Raw genomic sequence first — 16956 nt, forward strand, 5'->3', positions numbered from 1 at the left:
CACGTCACTTTCTCTGCATCTCAAAAGTTCCTACAAAGCTTTATTCCAAAAATACTTTTATTAATAGATATTAAATAATACTACAGAAAGAAAAGGAGCTGGCGTTGGGTTGTGTTTGTGTTCCCTTCTCTTTACCCTAGCTCTTCTCGTGTCTTGCCTATTTTTTTTGGCATTTTCTTAGAATGGGGATCTTCTAGCTCCTTGGCCTTATAATAGTGGGGAGCTACCTCCAGAAGCCAACTGCTTTCAATCTCTAATACCTAGAAGAGATGAAAAAAATTAGCAGGGTTCCCCTTTTTCCAAACTAGATTCATAATGTACGTGTTTGACCAAAAAGTTTCTTTTTTTCCACCTTTGACTACAGGGCTAGGGGAAAGGTGCCAGGTTCTAATACTATATACCCCAAAGGCAGACACACCTCTACATGTCATTCAGGATCCCAAGCAAACTATCCCTAAAAAATCTGATCATAAAGCTATATAAACTACACTCATGACAGAGACCACATCTGCTTTGTTCACCATTCTCACCCCAGCATCTGAAAATACTGAGACAACAGGCATTCTCATTCACTAATTCATTGAATGAGTATGCAGATCTTAGTAGATGCTGACACAGCTGTTAGAAACAATGTCTTTCTATTTTATCCTACCTTAAATCAATGTGTTTTCCTTTCTCTGCTGGTCTCAGCAACTTGAATCTGGATTTTGAGCTTGCTAGGATCCCACCACCCCACATATCTCCACCTTCCTGGGCAGGGGAAGGTCCCCTCACCTGTCTCATGAATTCCTTGGTGGTCAAGACAAGTTCATGGTAGAGCAGCCAGCGTGGCTGTTCCTCAAAGAGAGAGGAGTTGGGGTGAATGAACACTGTCTGCTGTTGTTTGACTGTGCGATAGCCACTACGAGTCAGTCGCGCCGTGTGGTAAAAGTAACCAGCTGTGATGGCCTTAAGGGCAGACAGGAAAGAAAGTCAACCAGAAAGCCAGATATCCAAGCACCCTAAGCACTCACTACCTTTTTAGTTCAGGCTTCTGGAGAACTAGAAAGGTAAAGGATGCATGAAGAACCCACTGAGAAGGAACCTTCATTGGCGTGGGGGAGAAAGCACAGAAGAGCACACTTTCCACAGGGGAAGAGGACATATCCTCAGGCTGGAGGGATGACTGCAGGCCGCTGGAGAAGCTTGCTCCATAGATTGAGGGGGTGTGGGGAACAGCAGACTAAAAAAACGCTGACCTTGCGTACACGAATATAGTCCCCTTGGCAGGAGCTGAGACCAACTTCCACTCGTTCCAAGAGCCCCTCCAGCTGTTCCCGCACATCCCTGGCTCGGCGCATTGATCTGAATTGTACAAAGTTTTCATAGCACCACTGGGAAGAGTAACCACTCTCAGCCCACTGTGAAGACGGTTAAAAAAAGGGGGGAGAAGTGGGGGGGATAAGTAGCAGAACCAGAGTCTCCCCCCATGTCTCCCTCATTCCCATCATCCATGCCCAGTGACCTGTGTATAAACGTTTAGCAGAACCAGGTGGTCCCCACCAGGGAGGAAAAAGTTGACACGGGCATTGTCGGCATGGACGACCTTGTCCTTGGGTCGGTAGAAGATGGAATTGTTGACAGAGAGCATGGCAGCCACTGTCAGGATCTCTTCTGAACAGCTATACCTGGGGCAGGAAGGGGAAAACATGAGGATTCAAAGGAAGACACACAGGAACAGACACACGGTGAGGGGAAAAGTGATCACTGTGTGTAGCTATGTCCTCACATGGAAACTGTTGGTTAGGATAATGGCTACAAACCAGAGCAGACAGATTTTGGTTGCAGCAATGGCAATATGCGTGTCGAGGACATGAAACATAACAGAGGAGGGCTATCCTTGGAGGTGGGGACAGGAAAGCACTTGGGACTTCTGAGGGTTCTATAGGAGGAAGGTGTGTATTGTGTGCATCAGGGAAAGACAGCACTTCATGTAATCACCTCTGACCTCAACCATGGCAGGGGAATGGCATTTAAAGGTGATCCCTCCACAACTACATCTGAATGTTACAGTCTGAAACCTTAGGAATGAGTAAGTCCCCAAACCAGTCCACAAATAGCACTCTGCACAGGTGTGAAGGGACTTCCACATCCATTCAAGCCCCCAAATTTTCTGTCAATCTTATCCATTTCATATCACGATCAAGGAAGGGCAAGACAGTGTCTTACTGCCCCTTGTGAGCCTCAAAAGGGGCAGTAAGAGCTTTCTAACTTACTTGTTAAAGAATAATACAGTAGAGAAAAAAAGCAAGATAACAAAGATGGCCCCAAGAGACAGAAAGAGGCACAGCTGGTTTGTGTGCTGGGGGTTTGGGCAGGGTGAGGGTTGCTTACTTTTCAGAGGCCAAGATCATTTTAGATAGCATGGGATCCACTGGTAGCTCTGCCATCTTTCGACCAGACTAAGGAAGGAAAGAGAGGTGAGGCCAGTCCTCCTTCAGGTGTCTCTCCACCATTCAAGAGGTTACCCCCAATCCCTTCATCCTGCCCAGCCCATGCTGCCCTCCCACCTCACCGTGGTGAGCTCCCCAAGGTGGTTGAGGGCTCCCAGAGCATACAACTGCTCCAAGGCTAGCAGCAGGGTCTCATATGGTGGAGGGTCCAGGAAATCAAAGTGCATTAGGTCATGGATCCCTAAAGAAAGATATGAGGGAATAGACAGTTTCTCTGCAAGGACCAGTGACTCTAACCCCACCTCCCTCCTCTCAGGAAAACTGGGGGACCCCAATAACCTAAGCTCTTGAGCAGCAACACAACATTGCCCAGGCTGGTCCTCTGGATCTCTGGCACAGTGGTTTCCTCCAGCTCATGCTGATAGGCCCAGGCGGTATACAGGCGGAAGCACTTCCCTGCAGCCACCCGACCCGCCCGACCAGCTCGTTGATTGGCTGAGGCCTGGAAAGAAAGGAGAAGCAGGACAGCTGACAATCTGATGAGGGAAAAGACAAAGGGCAATATTTATGCAAGAGATCTGAAAGGATGGGAGCACCTGGGTGACTTGGTCGGTTAAGCATCTGACTTCCGATCAGGTCACAATCTCATGGTTAGTGAGTCTGAGCCCCACGTTGGGCTCTGTGCTAACAGCATGGAGCCTGCTTTGGATTCCGTATCTCCCTTTCTCTCTGCCCCTCCTTGCCACTCGCACTCAGTCTCTCTCAAAAATAAATGAACATTTAAAAAAAAGGGGGCACCTAGGTGGCTCAGTCGGTTGAGCATCCAACTTCGGCTCAGGTCATGATCCCGCAGTCCATGAGTTCTAGCCCCGCGTCGGGCCCTGTGCTGACAGCTTGGAGCCTGGAGCCTGCTTCTGATTCTGTGTCTCCCTCTCCCTCTGCCCCTCCCCCACTCATGCTCTGTCTCTCTCTCTCTCAGAAGTGAATAAATGTTAAAAAAAAAAAAAAAAAAAGAAATCTGAGAGGATGTAGGTTGCTTATTTCCTGTCCTCTGAGAAGCTCCCACAGGTTTCTGAGTTGAACCTTCCCCATGGAGACCCTGCTAGAGCCCAATCAGGCTGACCTTGCTGCAGGGTGTGACAGTGAGGGATTCCATGCCTGTGCGAGGGTTGTAGCTCTTCTGCTTACAGAACCCTGGATCCAGCACATAAATGATGCCCTCTATGGTGAGTGACGTCTCAGCGATGTTTGTTGCCACAACCACCTGAGTGAAAGGATGTAGAATCACCCAGGGACCCCACCCACCAAGTTACCTAGAAAAAGTAATCCTGGAAGATTCAAGTAGACAAGCAGGTGCAGACAAGGGGCAAGAGCTGAGGGCATTCATATCCAAAGGCAGGAGAGAGGTCCAAGGCCAGGCAGAGGCAAGGGAGAAGTAGGGATAAACAGGGACATGATGTGGAAAGGGAATAGGGAGAAGAGGAGTTAGAACTTTTTTCAGAAATGGGAGAGGGTGGGTCCAGGTCCCTGCCTCCATCTTGTCCAACACCACTTTCACATTCACCCTCCCCCACTACTTCCTGCAATAGCCTCCTCATGTGTCTTCCTGGCTTTACTCCAAGCCCTGTTTACCTGGCATCCAGATGGTTCTTTAAAAATGTTAACTTGTCACGTCTCTAACCCCATCCTTCAATGGCTTCCTGCCTACTTGAGAATTATATACAAGTCCCTTAAGGCCCTCAGTCATCCAGCCCTGGCTACCATTCTGACCTTACCTCTGAGTAAGGGCTCCCAGCCAGGCTCCCAGGCTGGTCCGAGCATACTCCTCACTCGGGTCCTTTGCATAAGCTCTTACCTCTGCTGGACACACTCATCTCCCAGATTATCAGCCTGGCTCCCTCCCTCACCAGGTTCAGGCCTCAGCTTCCCTTTCACCTTACTGGAGAGGGAGAGGCCTTCCCTACACCCCAAGGAAAATACTTCCCTGCCATTCCTCACTCCCACCCCCTAGAGTCAGTCTCCATCTTCCCAAGCTGCACTGTATTTCTCCACAGCATTAGCATTTGTCATAAATCAGCATTGTGTATTTACATGTCCACTGTCTCCTAACCTCTGTTAGACTATAAACTCTGGGAGGCTAGGGACTTAGTTTATCACTGTATCTTCGTTCCCTAGAACAGTAACTGGCATGTGGGAGAGCTTGTTAAATATTTGTTGAATGAAAGTTACATCTTTGCTCAAAACCTTTTGAATGCCACCCAATCGTCTGAAGTCCAAATGCTTTCAACTGCTATGAAAGGCCCTCCCTAATATCAGTCCAAAGTTTTCACCTTGTGAACTTTCCACTCAGCCTTCTAGATAACGCTCTGATCTCAAACTCACCTTAGGCCTTGCTCTGATATTCCCCACCATTTTTCTTAAAGGTCCAGATCAAATCTAACCTGCTGGCACACCAAGGACCTCCCTCCTCCTCTGCACCCCTACAGTGCTACTTAACAGATCATGTATTTGGCTATGTCTCAGTTCATGCTGAATTATTCTCTCTCTCCAGCTCTGGAAGTGAGGGACTATTACTGAACCCTTTAGCTGCAACAGTGCCCAGGACATATCCTGCACAGGGCAGGCACATACTCTCTTTTCCATTACTAGTTGTGTGGGTTTCTCCAACTAACCTTTCGTGCCCCAGGGGGTGTGGGCTGGAAGATTCGAGCTTGCATGTCAGAAGGCAGGTTGGCATAAATGGGTAACACCAAGAGCTCCCGGATTTTGGAGCCCAGGCGGCGGCAGCGATCCTGGAGCATCTCACAGGCGGCCTCAATCTCCTCCTAGATTTGGGATGGGGAGAACAGTCCAGTGACATACAGCTGACATGCCAGCTCTGTCTTCCCCTGGGATACACACATCATCATCCCTCCCCTACATGTCACACCTGTCCTGTCAGGAACACCAGGATATCCCCGGGAGGCTGGGTCACATGGATCTGCAGCACAGACACCACACAAGCTTCCAGGTAGTCAGCCTCTGGAGCCTGGGGATGAGGAGGAGAAGGGTCACAGGAAGGCCATCTGCTCAGGAAACCTCTTCCTCTTCTCCCAGCTCAGTAACCACTTTATCCCAGTTCCCCTTTGGACTCTCCATTTCCCCTTCCATCTTTAGAACAACCTTCTCCAAAGGCTCAAGCTTTGGTGCCTCACACTTAAGTCCATCCTCCCTGAGGGGAGCACCTTGGTATAGAAGATGTCAACTGGAAACCTGCGTCCAGGGATTCGGAAGACAGGGGCGTCATCAAAGAAGGTGGAAAAACGGGCAGTGTCCAGTGTGGCTGAAGCCACCAAGACCTTCAGCTCAGGCCGGAAGCGAGCAACATCCTTGATCAACCCAAAGAGAATGTCTGTGTGTAGGGTCCGTTCATGAGCCTCATCTACCATCACCACGCTGGGGAAAGAACAGGGGAGCAGTGAGCAAGGAAAGCTGGGCATTGCAGGAGAGGACACTAGGGTGCCCTGGATAAGGGCACAAATGGAAGTAAAGAGCCCAAAGGTGAATGTGGGAGGAGGGAGTTCCAAGGAGAAGCCAATCACCCCAGTTAAGGAAGACCAACAAAAAGTTAAAGAAGGTCAAGACCCCAGGGTCTGCAGCCTATTCCAGCCTGGCAGACAACAATAACCAAGATCTGGAGGCTGGAAGCCAAGGCCAGGACAAGTCAGACAATCCTCTCTGGATCAGAGTCAAAGGTCTGTCAGAGTCAACAGAAGTAAGAATATCTGTTTTAAAGCGGAAAAAAAGTGAGAGCAGGGCCTCTTCAAATAAGGCTGGGCTCCCCAGGCTGGCTGGGGATGAACAGACAGATCTGAGCCACCACGATCTGAACAGCCCAGAAGTTCCCAGGCTCCCAATGGACTGCTGTGATGTGTCCCTGTTGGTCCTGCTGCCTCTTTGTGGAGAGAGGGAGCGGTTAAGTCTTTCTACCCCAAACTTAAAGGACCTTGCAGGCTTCTTGGTTTCCTCCTTAGTTACATGTGTGCCATGCTTCTTTATCCTTGCTCAAGTCTTTGGATTTCCAAGTGACAGTCAAGCCTGCAGGAGCTCACCCCCTGGCTCAACCCTTTGTGCCTAACCCTGACTATGCTGGTGTAGTCCCCAGCTGTTTCACAAAGCAGGCTGATTTGATGGGAAAACTCCATGCCCCAAACACTCTTACACTGGCTAGCCTTCTATGGGTTCTGAGATTTTTGCAAGGGATGTGAAGGCTCAAATTATATTTGTTCTATTGCTCCATATATGATATCCTAGGACCAGAAATCTATAGCCTCCTAAAAGTTAAAAAGGCACATAGTGCTCAGCTGGCCTGACCCCACCACTAGCCCATGCACAGATCCCTTCTCCTCCTAAACACATGTTCATGCAAAGCCCTGCTTGGCCAACACCAACACTGAGAACTCACTATTCACAGGCCAAGGCACTCCAAGACTTTGGCCAAAGGCCCAAGAGTGAGGGTCCAGGCATACTGACAGCCCCTCCAATCACCACTCTGGCTTCTTGGTATTGTGCTGAAATCTGTCTCACTATAACCTCTCCCATGGTTGCTCCATGTACTGTCTGTAGTCACGTGAAACAAGTCTGACCTTTTTTTCCAAGTAACACCCCTTCCCATGTTTAGAGGGAACCAGGATGTGTCCCCTGAGTTTCTTCTCTCTAAGCTGAACATTCTAAGTTTCTTCAAAGGGTCTTCACATGGCTTTTCAAGTCTCTACAGCACTACTTTACCATCCTGGTATTTTCTACACTCTGGAAGCAACAGGGCAGGGGGCGGTGGGTGGGCAGGGAAGGGAGAGGACTTCTCTGCAGTCTCTTCTACCCCATCTCTATGGCGCCTGCAGTTCAGTCCTAGTACCATCCACACCATAAAGATCTAAGAAGTGGTGGGCTAGTCAGAAGACAAAGGCCAAACTAGCTGGGTAAGACTAAAGAGAAGAAAGGCCAGAAATTAAAGGAGATACAGGAAGATACTGAAGGGGGAGGAAGGCAGCAGATGGGGTAGAGGAGAAGATTGTGGCTCTCTTGTGGGAGGTGGGGACCCCTTGTGTACCTGTAACTTGCAAGGTCAGGTTCAGAGAGGAACTCCCGGAGGAGCATCCCATCTGTCATGTAGCGGAGGACAGTTCGCTCCGACGTGCAGTCCTCAAAGCGGATGCTATAGCCAACCTGTTAAGGGGGCCATTAGCAATCAAAATTGGGCTGGTGCTCCCTGAAGGGAGTGCAGGGCTAGGGGACGAGGTGCCAGGGCCTGGACCTGTGGTGTGAAGCCCTGTGCAGTGTGGGCTACGTCCCAGACCCTAGAGGCTCCCCTCGCCCTTCGGTCCCCACATATCTCACCTCATTCCCAAGCTTCACACCCATCTCCCGGGCCACTCGGGCAGCCACACTCATGGCTGCCACTCTCCGGGGCTGGGTGCAGGCAATCTTCATTCCCTTCTTTGTGTAACCCTGAATGACAAGAGAAGAGGTTTTCTCTTTGTTAAATATGCTCCTGGAACCCAGGACAATTCAGAGAAAGAGATGTAAATTCATGACAGGGCAGGGGGAATGGAGGGAACAGACAGAACCTGAAAACCAGACCACAAGGGCAAACGGATAGGACAGCACACCTAGGGCCCTTGAGGGCGTCGTCACCCAGCCCTGAGAGTCCCAGCGTCTGGGTAATCATGTTCAGGCCCTGCTAGATTTGAGGGGGAACAGGACAGACAACTAGGGCAGACCCAGATGCAATGGAAAACAAAAGAAGGTGAAAAAGGAAAATGAGTCCTTTGACTCTTCGTTCTTTGGCCCCTGCAGAGGAGCAACAGCTGAGCTGGCTGGCATGGGAAGGTCCACAGCCCACCATCTATCCGCTTTACATGTTCTTCCAACATGAATGTATGGAACCAGACACAAACATTGTGGCAGCAAGTGAGAATAGAAACATAAAGGGTTTGTCCTTATTCTTAAGAAACTCACAATTTAGAGGAAAAGACTAAGTGACTGAAGACGAAAAGGTAAGCAGCTACTCAAAACACCATGTAAAAGAAGGTCTGACAGGACTGTGCTTGTCAAGGGCCAGTGCCCAGCAACCTGGAGGGTGTGGATGACTGTACCTCCTCAAAGAGATACTGCGGGATCTGGGTGGTCTTCCCGGAGCCTGTCTCACCCTCGATGATGAGGACCTGATGATTAGCAATAGCAGCCAGGAGCTCCTCGCGGAATGGGAACACTGGGAGGCTGCGGCGGACAGCCTGGATGGACTCTTTCTGCTGAGCCTGGGTTGGAGGTGGTGGGCCTGATGGCTCCTGAGAAGGAGAAAGAATGGCATGAGCTTCAGAGCCAGCTTCCCAACCTCCTTAGGATGTCCCAGAGTTCTCCCGCTCACCTCGTCACCCTGGAGCTGAGTGGCCCGGACAAACTCGATGGTCTCCTCTTCCTCCAGCACCAGCTGATACTTGGGCTTCTGGGAGGCAGCATCTCGGGCCCCAAATTTCAGGGACGCTGCCCCCAGCCGGGCCTCCTCCCAGCGCCGCTGCTCCTCCCCAGGGGCACCTGATTCCTCCTCCCCTAGATCCATAGCTCGTGCTGGCTATGGAGAGGACATGTGAAGATAGGTGATGCCTTCTTTCCAGGCCCCTCCTCCCCAGTCACTACCCCTGCCCACCAGGAAAGGCAAGACAAAGAAGGGGCCAGCCACAGCCCTGGTCAATGCCTTCAAGACCTCCCTCCCCTCAGCTTGGGGAGCAGGGTTGAAGCTGATTCTGCTTAATCTCACCTGTCCTCGGGTTTCCTCAGGCATATGGTAACGATTGGTGGCCTCCAGCTTCTCCTGCTCCCCAGCAGCCCGGTACTCTCGGGCCAAGTCCCGCACTCGCCGCTTGTATTTGAGCTCCCGCCGCTCATGTCGGCTCAGCTCCACATCCCCAAAAAGGAACTCCTCATCAGCCAGCTCAGCCTCCAGATCCTCAAGTTTCTCTCGTTCCCTCTTAGCCAAGTACTCTCGGCGGGATTTCTTCCGCAGCTCAGGGACCTGGGTCAGGACAGGGCAACCAAATCCTTATCTTATTAGAATAGCAACCCCTTTCCTTATCTATCTGTAAAAGTGACAAATTCCCCAACAGGCTGGCAATGTCCCTCTGCAATGTCCAACCTAATGGTATACTCCAAGCTGGGCCTCTCTGAAAGCCACACACTGACCCCACACACTATCTTCTAGCAGCACGATCCAACTGGAAGGACTTCTGGACAGTCTCACCATCTTTGTCAATACAAATACATCAGGGCAATTATTTGAATATTTTAGATTATATTATTATTTTATTCAACTTAGTGGAAAGGAGGAAAACAAAAGGGCTAATACCAGCATTTAGAAGCACAGGTCTCAAACGAAAACCACTGGCTGTGCCAAAAACAGTAGGTAATCTTCAGTCTGTTAGATGCTCCCTGGTCTTAAATCAAATGACTATGGTTTGGGAAAAGGGGAAAAATACACTATATACAAAAAAATGGAAGTATAACATCAGAAAGTGTTCTGTAAGGCAAGATGTAATTAGAAAGGCCTAGCTCTCTGAAACTAACCTCTCCCCGCCTCCTACAATGTGTCATTTGGCTTCTACAGGTTCCTTTGATATGAGCTTTTTAGGACATATTATGGATACCAATAAAAGACTGGCCACATCCATAAGACCTTTCTCAGCTCTCATCCTGAGCCCTCCCACTGTGGCAACATTGTCTTCTCCAGATCACAACAACCTCCTCTACTGTGGTGGCAAAACCTCATTAAGCCCTTTCGTTGGGGGCTCCAATTCGGTTTAATTGCTTGGCTTTTCTTGTTCGTTCTGTGAAGACTTAAAAGTTTATGCTCATGATCTAATGTGAGTACACAATCAAATACCCTTCCAACCTGATGGGTAAAGCAGAAGATATCCTTTTAAAATATGGACAAAAAACCAGGGCAATTTGAGGGGCACCTGGCTGGCTTAGTCAGAAGAGCATGGAACTCTTGATCTCAGGATCCTGAGTTCAAACCCCACACTGGGTGTAGCTATTACTAAAACAAACAAACAAACAAACATACAAACAAACAAACAAAAACAACCCAGGGCAATATAAACATCAAAAAGAATCATGATAGGGCACCTGGGTGGCTCAGTCAGTTAAGCATCTAACTCTTGATTTCAGCTCAGGTCATAATCTCACAGTTTGTGGAATGGAATCCTACATTGGGCTCTGCATTGACAAAGTGAAGCCTGCTTGGGATTCTCTCTCTCTCTCTCTCTCTCTCTCTCTCTCTCCCTCTCTTTCTGCCCTTTCCCCACTCATGCACATGCACTGTCTCTCAAAATAAAAAAAAAAAAAGAATAATGATATGAAACTATAAAATACTGCAAAATAGAAATTCGTGAGTCCAATGTGACACACATACACACTAAGAATGGGAAAAAGCTTTTGCCCCCAGTGAGGTGGCTGTTACACCAAACTCCTTACTCTGAAAATTAGTAATTAAACATTTTCCCTGCCTTTTAAAAAGGAATGATAGCTCATTCCTACTTGTTAAGGAAAAGCTCTTCTTTACATAACAAGGATAGCCAAAAAATGTAGAAGGGATGTCAAACTCCAAAAATCACCTTCTGCAATCCCCAGTGAAACAGCAGATTCAGGAAAGGATCTGCATCTAATGGCTACTAAAACCATTAGATGAAAGGCTGTTGGCAAAAAGGATATCTGCACTAACAGGTAGCCATCGGATAGGATGTCCCCCCTGATGTGGTATAATGTGAAGTGCACATCGCCACCCAAGAGGTGTTCCTGTCACAACTTTTTAATCTGAGTTGAGGCAAGATTTAGATATAATTTCCACTTTAAAGGAAGCATGGGGCATAGAAGAACTCAATACCACAAGATAAGCGTCAGATAAATCCAGAATGTAGGACATAGTACAAGATAGAGAGAGAGAGAGAGAGAGAGAGAGAGAGAGAGAGAGAATGAAACAAAAAAATATATAACAGTCTGAAACACCAAATGTAATGTAGGAAATTTAACTGGGTTCCTGCTTGGAAAAGCAGTTACTAAACACATTTTGGGGTAACTGGGGAAGTTTTACTATGGACAGGTTCCTAGTTGACACATGAGAAGTACTGTTCATCTTCTGGGGTGTGACAATGGCACTGTGGCTTTAGAGGACAATATCTTTATTTTTAGAAGGTACATGTTAATAGGATAAAATGCCATGTCTAAACTCTTTTAAATGGTTCAAAAAGAAAAAAAAGCCTACACTCACACAGACATCGCAAATACTACACATAATATTAACCATTTCTAGGGGTGCCTGGGTGGCTCAGTTGGTTAAGCATCCTACTTCAGTTCAGGTCATGATCTCACAGTTTGTGAGTTCGAACCCTGCATGGGGTTCTCTGCTCTGAGAACAGAGTCCCCTTCAGATCCTCTGTTCCCTCTTTCTGCCTCTCTCCCGCTCATACATGTGCTCGCTCTCTAAAATAAACATTAAAAAAAAAAAAAACTTAAGAAAAAAATTAACCATTTCTGAATCCAGTTTATATGAATGTTCATTATACTAATGCTTTCAACATTCTTATTTGTTTGGAAGTTTTCATGATTCAAAAAGAAAAGGAAAATTAAATTCTGGCAAATAAAAACATTACACCTATACAGACAAATATCTTAGTACTCTCTGACCACAATTGTTTTGTGGGGTGGGTCACGAGACGGCTTGGTCAGGAGAGACCTGAGTTCTAATAGGTCATTCTTAGGACATCAAGAGTCTCAAAATTCTTTTGAGAAACCAAAGTATAACCTTACTTGGGAAGACCAAACCTTTGGAAAACCACCTACCCTAACTAAACTTATACCATAACAAGTTCAGTTCATGAATTACAAGGGTTGTGTCCCCATTCAGTAAGAAGACCAACTCAGGAAACTAGAGGAAGATCACAAGGCCATGTCCGGGATAGAGAGACTAGATGGTACGAAGGTATTTGGAACTGGGTGTGTCCAAACTGAATGGTCAGCATATCCCTAGGCAGATCCCTGGGCAGTGGGATAGCTGCCCTGCCCCTGCCCTCCAGCCACCCCCCTTGATGTTCCAGATGCCTTTTGATTACATCTCATTAAGTCTCAGGAAAAGGGAAAGCTCACACTTCCTTTACGAACACAGCGTGATTTAATTCTAAGGAGTCAGGAGGGTTTGTGTGCAGCTTCCTTCCCTCTACAACTTAAGTTTGTCCTTGGTAGGCTCCTGTCAACAGGGACCTGACACCCCATCAGCATCCCCGCTGTATTTCGTGTCCTTTTTCCCCTACCCCAAACCACTTCATTAGAAAGTCTTTCCTTTTGCCTTCTGATGTTGGCTTCTTGGGCACTGGGACTCACCATGGCTTTCCGGTCTTCCTCAGCCATCTTGAGGCGCTTCTGAGCCTCTTCATAAGCCTAGGAAAAGAAGCCAAGAGTAAAGCACTGTGAGGACAAAATCTCCCAAAGCCACAGTCACTCCCCCTTTAGAATCACAAGGTTTTGATATACCATAGCATGAAGAAATGTCCCTTCTCAGTGGGAATCTCTAGGGCTACAGGTTCAGCAGAGGGTCGCCTTAGCCAAAGCACCCAGAGGGGTCCTTTTACCATACAGATGAATACCACCAGAGGCCATCGCTGGTCTTCCCAAAGATTACTATCTCTGCAATCACACCCAACCAGGAATATTCCTGGGGATTTACAAAACATGCTGCTCCTATGTACCTTCTTGTCTGACCGCTCCAAGACATTTCGAGTCCGATCCTTGTCCCGCTGCCGAACCCTCTCAGCAAAGGCATCACGTTCCTCCAGGTCCTGAAGGCGCTCTCGCTCAGTCCTCTCCCACTCATCCTCCGACTCTGGCTTCTCAGTCAGCTGTTTACTTCCTCTGCAGCCCAGCCCGAAGGATCACATAAGGCCTCCTAGAAGGTTTATCATCCCATCATCCCCTGCCCCATCCTGCTTCTGTCTTACCCTGTCTTTCTCTTCTCCTTCTCAGAAACCTCTTGCTCCTCTTCTTCCTCTTCATCCTGACGTTTCTTCCTGAGGTGTTTCCGTTTTTTACGCTTCTTCTGGACATTGCTCCCAGCTCTACCTACGGTCTCCTCACTGCTCTCCTCACTGTCTTCCAGCAACTTATAGGATAGGTTCTTCTCTAGCAGGGCTCGGGCCTCTCGCTCTGCCACTCGAGCTGGCTTTTCTACCACTGCCTTCCGTGGTACCTTTCAGTAGGAGGGAAGATAATGGGATGTGAGCAACTCCTGATCTCTGCCCACCAAGTTTGCCCCATTCCAAATTTAAGGAATGACCTGATCTTAAACCAGCCTTCATTGTCCCTCTTCCCAATGGCTTCACACCATGTTCATCCAGTAATTAACATTTATTGAAACCTGTCCAATGCACCAGGTACTTGCTAGGTACGAACACAGGAATAAACGAAAGACAAAAATCCCTGCCTTCATGGAGTTTATTTTGCATTCTCAAAATCAATTCTCAGTTGCTCAGCCTCTGTTGTTCCTCATGATTAAGTCATTCTGATACCACTGAACCCAGTGCTCCAGCCCAGCCGGTGTCGTCATGATGACCCACGCGCCCCGTTCCTGGCCCTGAATTCTCTGAAGCAGCCATGCTGGCGGCCGACATGCTACGAGGATTGATTTGCAAAGGCTTGTCATATGTCTGGCACTGTATCAGATTCCAGAGATGCTAAACAGATTAACATAAATCATCTACCCTCATCTTACTTACATTCTAAACTTATCTCTCACCAGGCACCATATCTCTCACCAGACAGCTAAAGCAGGCTATATGCCATTCTAGCAACATGCCAAACACTTTCACTCTTCCATATACCTGTTTTGTAAGGTGCTGTCAGGTGAGAGAAATACAAAGACAAGAAATACACAGTTCTGTCCTCTAGAAGCTCACCTTTACACCTTTACTACTTTCCCCTTCTCTGACAAATTTCAAGGAATTTTTGGGCCCGCATGCCTTGATCAGTACTGCTACCTTTTTCTGCCCTTCCACAGAACTTCTCTCTCTCTCTTTTTAAAAATTTTTAATGTTTATTTCTGAGAGAGAAAGAGAGAGACAGAGAGTGAGCGGGGGAGGGGCAGAGACAGAGGGAGACAGAATCCGAAGCAGGATTCAGGCTCTGAGTTGTCAGCACAGAGCTGGTGGCAGGGCTCCAACTCAAGAGCGGGAGATCCTGACCCGAGCTGAAGTCGGACGCTTTACCCACTGAGCCACCCAAATGCCCCAGCACCTCTCTTCTCTGGCCTCGCTATTCAAAGTGTAGTCTGTGGACTATCGGATTTACCCGGAAACTAGTTAGAAATGCAAAAATTAAGATCCCATCCCATAACTAATAAATCGGAATCTGCACTTTAACAAGGGTCTTGAATGAGTCTCTGCATATTAAAGTTCAAGAAACACTGCTCTGTAGCACTTAACCCTCCTTGAACTTCTCCCCACAGCTGGACGTCCAGCACCTAGCACAGGACCCAGGCGACAACGGACAAGGCTAGGTGCTTGTAAACTGAGCTTATTTAATTCCCCGAACAACAGTTAGCCCAGTCTCACCAGGACAAATAAACTGGGGCCCCTCCCCTGCTCCACCTCCTCTCCCGGTGGGCCCTGCCTCACCCTTTCCCACACCTTGTTCCAGAGTCTCAGGGCGAAGTCCCGGGCCGGCCCGCTGAGGTCCAGAGTATCGGTGTCTCGGAGGCGCTGCACGAACTCCTCGGCCGAGGCACAGCGCTGCGCGGTACCGATCAGAAATTGGGCTACATGCCGTTCGCTCAACCCCAACACCGAGTGCAGCTCGTCCTGCACCCAGCGCTCCAGCCCAGCTGGCGTCGCCATGGTGACCCACGCTGCCCCGTTCCTGGCCCTGAATTCTCTCGAGCAGCCACGCTGGCGGCCGTCCCGTCGGAGGCCCGGAGACCTGGAGTCCTAGGCTGGAGTCTCAGCTCCGCAAAGGACCTGCCTTAGGACCTTGAGGTTTGGTTTTCGACAGCCCCAAACCTTCCTCCCGGACCACCGAGGCCGGAAGCGTCCGATCATTTCCGGTCTAAGCACTATGGTGGCCGAGCGAGTTCAAACCTCGCGGTACCGCCCCTGAGGCTCGGGATAAAATGTTCTATTTCCGCCTCTACTAAGTTCCTCAGTCGTCCCCTGATGGTCGGTCTGTGGATGCCTCTCTCATTTATTCATTCAACAAATGCTGTGTGCTAAGCACAATTTTAGTTGCTGGGGATATGGCAAAGAACTAATCAGAAAAAATCCCTTACCGAAGGGAGGGTCGAAGACGAGATACATAATAAAACATGTAAGTCCTATGGTCAAAAATATGTCAAAAAATAATGCAAGGTTTGTGTGTTGTGGGGGGAGATTCTCTTTCAAATGGAAGGTCAGGTACATGCTGATGAAAGATTAGCCCATGCTGTTTAGGAGTTACCTTTGTTAGCACTGTACCTGCAGCAGGAAGGAATACAGGTTAGGAATAAGCAAGGACCTCCAAGCAGGAAGAAACAGGATTTGGGAAAAAAACAAAGGTTCCCTTTTTTCTTTGTGCTGTCTTAAAGTTATTTTTAAAAGTCTCCAAACTAAGAAATGTGTAAACTGTTCTACATTTTCGCTAACCGCTTGAATTCTCTGGTGGCATTTAATCAAAAAATAAGCAGAACTTGTTACCTTGCTCTCTGCTTATCTGACGTCGGTTTGACCCTGTTTCATACTTTTATGACTAACTGGACTGATCAGACACTACTGTTGGGAAATGAAATAATCCAACAGCCACAGGTAGCTCCTTAGCATTGACTTCTTAGATGCATTGTTTTCTGTTTCTGAGATGGACTTTGGGCACCACAGGCATATCAGAGCTTCCTGCCCTGCTTTCCTGGGTTACAACAGATTAGGATCTTTACTTAATTAGCTACTAATGTAAGCATTGTTTCCCTCTATACTCACACCCTCTCTAAATTGGCTCATTGTTCTAACACCTTGCTTGTTCCTTTGCTAGTAAATTGAAGACTTTTGGTATGTGTTTAAGATCACTTTGTCTTATTTTGTATTTAGTAAAAGGGAGTCTCCTCTGACTAGGCTGAGAAAACTCCCGTAATAGTAGGACTATAACTACTCAAACAAGTCTTTACTACCTTAGCAAACTAGAAAGAAAAAAAAAAAAAAAGACTTGATAAGCAAACTACATGTATAGATCTTCCACATTTATAGAAGATAGAAATTCTTTGAAATGCCAACATTCAGTGTACTTGGGCAACAAACCCATGAATTATCAATGGCTCTTAAACCTTTAGGTATAAAACCCATTGTCTAGCGGACTCGTTTTCAGAAAACTGCACTTCTGTACATACACTATATTTTGCAGCAATTTTAGTCTTGTTATATATGGTCCCAAGTCTTGAAGTAAATGCCCCTGGACTAGCCAGTGTTATACACTAGCTGGCTGCTTC

At 47.8% G+C, this 16956-nt stretch overlaps 1 protein-coding gene across 3 annotated transcripts; it reads right to left on the reverse strand.

Annotated features, from left to right (window-relative positions):
- Positions 1-39: 39 nt before the first annotated feature.
- DHX16 (DEAH-box helicase 16) lies at positions 40-15844 on the reverse strand. Of its 3 annotated transcripts, none has more exons than XM_060614990.2 (20): positions 15128-15844; positions 13457-13704; positions 13208-13370; positions 12843-12899; positions 9229-9483; positions 8839-9042; positions 8567-8758; positions 7809-7919; positions 7522-7637; positions 5657-5867; positions 5362-5460; positions 5105-5257; positions 3556-3696; positions 2772-2934; positions 2555-2673; positions 2374-2441; positions 1505-1667; positions 1239-1400; positions 775-948; positions 40-260 (listed from the first exon to the last, which is right to left on the reverse strand). In XM_060614990.2, the coding sequence occupies exons 1-20, from the start codon at positions 15344-15346 to the stop codon at positions 132-134; spliced, it is 3147 nt and encodes a 1048-aa protein (XP_060470973.1). In that variant the 5' UTR covers positions 15347-15844; the 3' UTR covers positions 40-131. The 3 variants fall into 3 exon arrangements, with proteins under 3 accessions (XP_060470973.1, XP_060470974.1, XP_060470975.1); XM_060614991.3 differs by having other exon boundaries at positions 15140-15843; XM_060614992.2 differs by lacking the exons at positions 9229-9483; positions 12843-12899; positions 13208-13370; positions 13457-13704; positions 15128-15844 and having other exon boundaries at positions 8620-8758; positions 8839-9038.
- Positions 15845-16956: the final 1112 nt, after the last annotated feature.

The sequence above is a fragment of the Panthera onca genome, chromosome B2 (assembly GCF_046562875.1).
Source record: "Panthera onca isolate mPanOnc1 chromosome B2, mPanOnc1 haplotype 2, whole genome shotgun sequence".
NCBI lineage: Eukaryota > Metazoa > Chordata > Mammalia > Carnivora > Felidae > Panthera > Panthera onca.

Excerpts from the sequence above, each read along its gene's own strand:
- DHX16 (XM_060614990.2), bottom strand. The coding sequence starts at position 15,346 with ATGGCGACGCCAGCTGGGCTGGAGCGCTGGGTGCAGGACGAGCTGCAC. Across the intron at positions 8,759-8,838 it reads CTCAGCTCCAGGGTGACGAG|GAGCCATCAGGCCCACCACC; the intron begins GTGAGCGGGAGA and ends TCTCCTTCTCAG. Across the intron at positions 261-774 it reads CCAAGGAATTCATGAGACAG|GTATTAGAGATTGAAAGCAG; the intron begins GTGAGGGGACCT and ends CATCTCTTCTAG.